Below are 4,846 nucleotides of genomic sequence, written 5' to 3' on the forward strand. Positions count from 1 at the left end.
CACCAGGGGGGGCCCCGACGGCGGCGGCGGGCGCGGGGCGGGGGTCGGCCCCGTGCCTCCGGTGCCTCCGGTGCCTCCGGTACCTCTGGTGCCCCGGAACGGAAGGAAAGCGGCGAAAAGCGGCGGAGTCAACACTGAATATTTATTAATCGCCGTCGAAGGACGCTCGGTAATTACAGGTTCGCCGCGGTTCGTCGCGGCCGACGAGTCCTGGCGGGGCCCGGGCTGCGAGGGGGCGGCGGGGCCGGGGGAGGGGCCCCGGGGGGGGGGCCGGTGCATGCAGAACGGCCGGGCCCCCGGCCCCGCGCCCCCGCGCCCCCGCGCTCCGCCAAAGCAGTGTCCGCGGCGGGGACCGGGGGAGCGGGGAGCGGCTCCCGGCGCGGGGGGGGCTCTTGCATATCGTTGGCCATAAATATTTATTAATCGGAATGAAACGGAACGGAAACACGAAAGCACTTCTGGTGTCGGACAGGCGGGTCCCCTTTGCTACAACGGTTTGTGGTTTTTTTTTTCTTTTTCTCTTTTTTTTTTCTCTTTTTTTTCCCGTTCTGTTGTTTTTGTTGGGTTTTTTTTGCAAAACTTTTTTTTTTTCGTTTTGAAAACATTTCTCAGAAATCATCCTCCTCCTCCCTGGTCTCTAAAAATGCTGGTTTCTCGAAGGTGGTGCGGGCAGGTTCCGAAAAAAGATAATAATTATAAAAAAAGAAAAAAGAAAGAACAAAAAAGAAGAAGAAGAAGTAGAGGAGAAGAAGAAGAAGCAGAGCGAAATTTCGGCTTCGCGGCGGCTCCCGAGCGGAGGAATGCGCGGCGAACCGGGGCGAAGACGCAGGGGCAGGGCCCGGGCGCCGCGGGGGGGGGCTCAGCCCCGCCAGCCCCCCCGGACCCCCCTTGCATAGCTGCGGGCCGCCCCTCCGCTCCGCCCGCTCAGGAACACCGCGGCGGCTCCGCGGGTTGGGGGTCACTTCTGTCCTTTTTTTTTTTTTTTTAATTTTTTTTTTCTTTTTTTTTCGGGTTTTTTTTTTTTGTGTTTTTGTTCTTTTTTTTTTTTTTTCCTTTTTCCGTTTCAAGTTTTTTAAAACAGGTAAAAAATGTCCTGACGCGCGCTGCGAGAGGAGCTCCCGGGGCCGGGAGCGGGGCCGGGGCCCCCCCAAAGCAAAGTGCATCTCTGAGCGTCCGCCGGGCCGGGCCTGCTTGCATAGATAGAAAGGTGGGTTCCTCCCTTCGCCTCCTTATTGCTGCGGAAAGTTGCGCTCCGCGCCGCTGCGCGGGCTCCTCTCGCTCCCACGGGCCGGGGCAGGGGTGTCCGATGCCGGGGGGGGGGGGGGTGACGGCGGCGGGGGGGAGAAAAGGCCCAAAGGGGGAGGGGGGAAGGGGAAAAAAAAATAATAATAAAAAAAGGTGAAATTAAATTGAAACGAATTAAAAAGGAAACGACGCGGCGCGACCCAGCGGGAAGGGTCGGGCTCTGGGGGGGCCTCCGCCGCTTGACGGGGGGCCGGGGCCGCCCTGGGCGCCTCCCCCCTCGGGGGAAATAATAATAATAATAATAATAATAATAATAATAATAATAATAATAATAATAATAATAATAATAATAATAATGTAATAACAATAATAATAGTAATAGTAATAATAATAGTAATAATACCACAATACTAAAAATAATTTTTAAAAGCTATAATAATAACTTAATAATATAAATAATAATAGTTTAAAAATGAACTAACTAAATAATAATAATAAAATAATAATAATAATAATAATTTAAGGAAAAAGGGAAATCCTCCCAAAAAAGCACTTCGTCCCCGCGGGGCGCGGGGTCCCGCCGCCGGGGCCGGGTCCCCCATATTGCACCAAAGCTCACGGCGGAGCCGCGGGGGCCACTCCGCGGGTCTCCCCGTCCACGTTCCCACCCCCCCCCCCTCGGGGACGGGGCGGCCGGGCGGGGAGGGGGCTCGGGGGCTGGGGGGTGGGGAAGGAGGGGGGGGGGGTCAATTGTGGAAGAAGGCGTTGAGCTCCTCGTACATGGGGCCCCGCTCGTGCGGGAGGTGCATGTCGTAGGGGAAGATGTTCTCGGAGTGGACCCCCCCGCGCACCCCCGCCGAGCCGAAGACCAGGTTGTGGGCGGCGGGCCGGGAGCCGGGCAGCGCCGAGTAGTGCATAGAGTAGTGGTAGCTTTTCTCGTGGTCGGGGGAGGAAGAGTCCTGCTTGAGGGAGAAGTTGCCGTTGATGCAGAGCGGGGGGCTGAGCCCGCCGTCGTACTCCGAGCTGTTGTAGTCGGGGGAGGCGTTGCCGTAGAGGCTCTCGTAGGCGGAGGAGCAGTAGCTGTGTGTCCTCAGGCCGTGGGCCCCGGGCCCGGGGGCGGGGGGGCACTGCCCCGCGGCCAGCCGCGAGCAGGGGTAGGGGTAGGGGTGGACGGCGAAGGAGGCGTTGGGACCGTGGAAGCGGCCGCCTTCCTGGCCCTGCTCCGTCAGGAAGTTGCGGGAGTTGAGCTGGAGGCAGCCGGCCACCAGGTTGGTGGTGGGCTGCGACAGCCCCTTGCACAGAGTCTGCACGTAGGAGACCAGGTCGGGCCGCTTGCCCGAGCGCAGGATCTCGGAGAGGGCCCAGATGTAGTTCTTGGCCAAGCGGAGGGTCTCGATTTTGGAGAGCTTTTGGGTTTTGGAGTAGCAGGGGACCACTTTCCGCAGGTTGTCCAGGGCCGCGTTCAGGTCGTGCATTCGGTTCCGCTCCCGCGCGTTCGCCTTCTGCCGCCGCAGCTTGGACCGCTCCAGCCGCGCCTTCGTCATCTTCCTCTTCTTCGGGCCGCGCTTCTTGGGCCGCTCGCCCTCCGCCTCCTCCAAGCCTTCCTCCTCCTCCTCCTCCTCCTCCTCGTCGCCGCCTAGCTCCCCTTCCTCCTTGCTCTCCCCCAGCGAGCCCTCGGGGGTCTCGTCGGGTAGGGGGCAGCCCTTGCCCCCCGCCCGCTCCTCCTTCTCGCTGCGGGCATCCTCCTCGCACTCCTCGGCCCAGCCGGCGAATTTCGGGACGTCGGGGACCAGGCTGGGCTCGCTGAAAAGTCGCGTCAACATGGTGGCTGCAGCGGGGGGGCAAAGAGCCAGGCGTTACCGGCGGCCCCGCCGCCCCCCCCCCCCGCCCCGCTCCCCCGCCGCCCCCCGCCCGTCTCCACGCTCCCCGGTTGCGGCTTCACGGCGCCGGGGTCGGTGAAAACGAATTGGGCGCGGGGTCGCCAGCCGCAGCCCCCCGACCCGGCCGCCCCACTCCGGGGGCACCGGGGCTCCCTCGGGGAGCGGCGACGACCCCCCCCCGACGTCCCCCGACCCCTCCTCTGCGGGGTCCCTGCGGCCGCCCCCCGCGCCCCGCTCCCCGGCGACAGCCACGGCGGCCCCCGCCCCCCTCCTCGCGGCCCCCGCCCCCGGTCCGGACCCTGCCCCCCCCCCCCCCCCCGGTGCCCCGCCGGCCGGGCCCGGAGCCTCCGGCCCCTTTTTGACGCCTCCAACTTTTCCCCGCCGCGGGCGCGGAGCGGCCCCGGCCCCGGCTCTGTCACCGCTGTCGGGGGCCGGGAGGCGCGGCTGCTCCCCCCCCGTACTCCCTCCGGCCCGGTCAGCCCCGCCCGGGTCCCCCCCGGCCCCCCCGCCCCGGGGCTCCTCCCGGCCGCCGGAGCGCGGCCCGTAAAATGCGGCGGCATCAAACGGCGGCGCGGCGTGGGGCGGCGGGGGGCGGCGGGGGGCGGCGGGGGCGGCCGGGACCCCCCCCCCCCGGGGGAGAGCGCGGGGGTCGCGGGCGGCGGCGCTGCCGGAGTCGCCCCCGGGGCCGGGGAGAGCGGCGGGGCTGGGGCTGGGGGGCCCAACGCCCGGGGCGGGGGCCGGGGGCGCCGGGGGGGAGCGGGGGGGGCGGCTCGGCCGAGTCGAGGCCCCCGGGGGGGGCGGCGAGGCGGCTCCGCGCCGATTTCGTTGATGCCGCTCGGCCGCCTTTGCCCGCTCCGTCCCGCCGGGGCCGCGCTGCCCCGGGCGCGCCCAACCCGGGGGGGGGCCCGGGGGGGGGGCGAACCCCCCAACATCCCCCCCACCCCCCCGGGGGGGGGGCTCCGGAGGTGGGGCGGGGAGGGGGGGGGCAACCCCCATCGGCGGGGCCGGCGGGGATCGGGAGAACCGAGGGCCGGGGGGGAAAACGAAAGATGGAGAAGGGGGGGGCGAAAAGGGCGAGACGTGGTGGAGAAACAAAATCAACATGGAAGTTGCCTTTTCTCCATTCAAGTTTCCTCCGCTGCCCTCCCAGCCCTCCACTTCTGACACAACTCACCTTCGGGTGGACCAGAGGAATTCTTATTTCATTGTTCCCAGCATCTTCTGGGAGCGGGACGCGGCTCCTCGAGGTGCTCCAGCCTCCTGCAGTCCTCTATCCAAAAGGAGGAGAGAGTGGCATCTCTACCCAGCAAAGGGGGTACCAGCTCTGCTGCCAGTGCCATATGGTTGGCACGTCATGCGCGAGAGCTATCACATGAGAGCTAATGATTGACATGCGCTTGCATTCAGGGAGATTTGTCTCTCTGGGGAAGGAGGACTCGCCATCTGTCACTCTGTACTCAAAAAAAAAAAAAAAAGGAAAAAAAAAGAAAAAAAGAAAAAAAAAATCCCTCTTCCAAATCTACAGCTCTGCCTACGCGCCGCAAAATGGGACCCGGGCGCGATGCAGGCGATGGCGGGGCCGGGTTGAACAATGGAGCCAGCGGCTGGGCGGCGGGGAGACCGGGCACCCCGGCCAGGCCGAGCGTGCCGAGGGCGGCCGGCGGGCAGCTGGGCGAGGGAGGAGATGCCGCGGGGACCCTCGCCGGGAGCTGGCATCTGCG

General features: G+C 65.0%; 1 protein-coding gene across 1 annotated transcript; it reads right to left on the reverse strand.

Moving 5' to 3' along the window:
- Positions 1-280: 280 nt before the first annotated feature.
- Positions 281-4,493, reverse strand: NEUROD2 (neuronal differentiation 2). Its single transcript, XM_075443496.1, has 2 exons — positions 4,300-4,493; positions 281-3,073 (listed from the first exon to the last, which is right to left on the reverse strand). The coding sequence occupies exon 2, from the start codon at positions 3,066-3,068 to the stop codon at positions 1,992-1,994; it is 1,077 nt and encodes a 358-aa protein (XP_075299611.1). The 5' UTR covers positions 3,069-3,073; positions 4,300-4,493; the 3' UTR covers positions 281-1,991.
- Between the last annotated feature and the right edge of the window lie 353 nt (positions 4,494-4,846).

This window comes from Opisthocomus hoazin, chromosome 26 (genome assembly GCF_030867145.1).
Source record: "Opisthocomus hoazin isolate bOpiHoa1 chromosome 26, bOpiHoa1.hap1, whole genome shotgun sequence".
NCBI classification, from domain to species: domain Eukaryota; kingdom Metazoa; phylum Chordata; class Aves; order Opisthocomiformes; family Opisthocomidae; genus Opisthocomus; species Opisthocomus hoazin.

Bases quoted from the DNA above. Each gene is read 5' to 3' on its own strand.
- NEUROD2 (XM_075443496.1), bottom strand. From the start codon at position 3,068: ATGTTGACGCGACTTTTCAGCGAGCCCAGCCTGGTCCCCGACGTCCCG.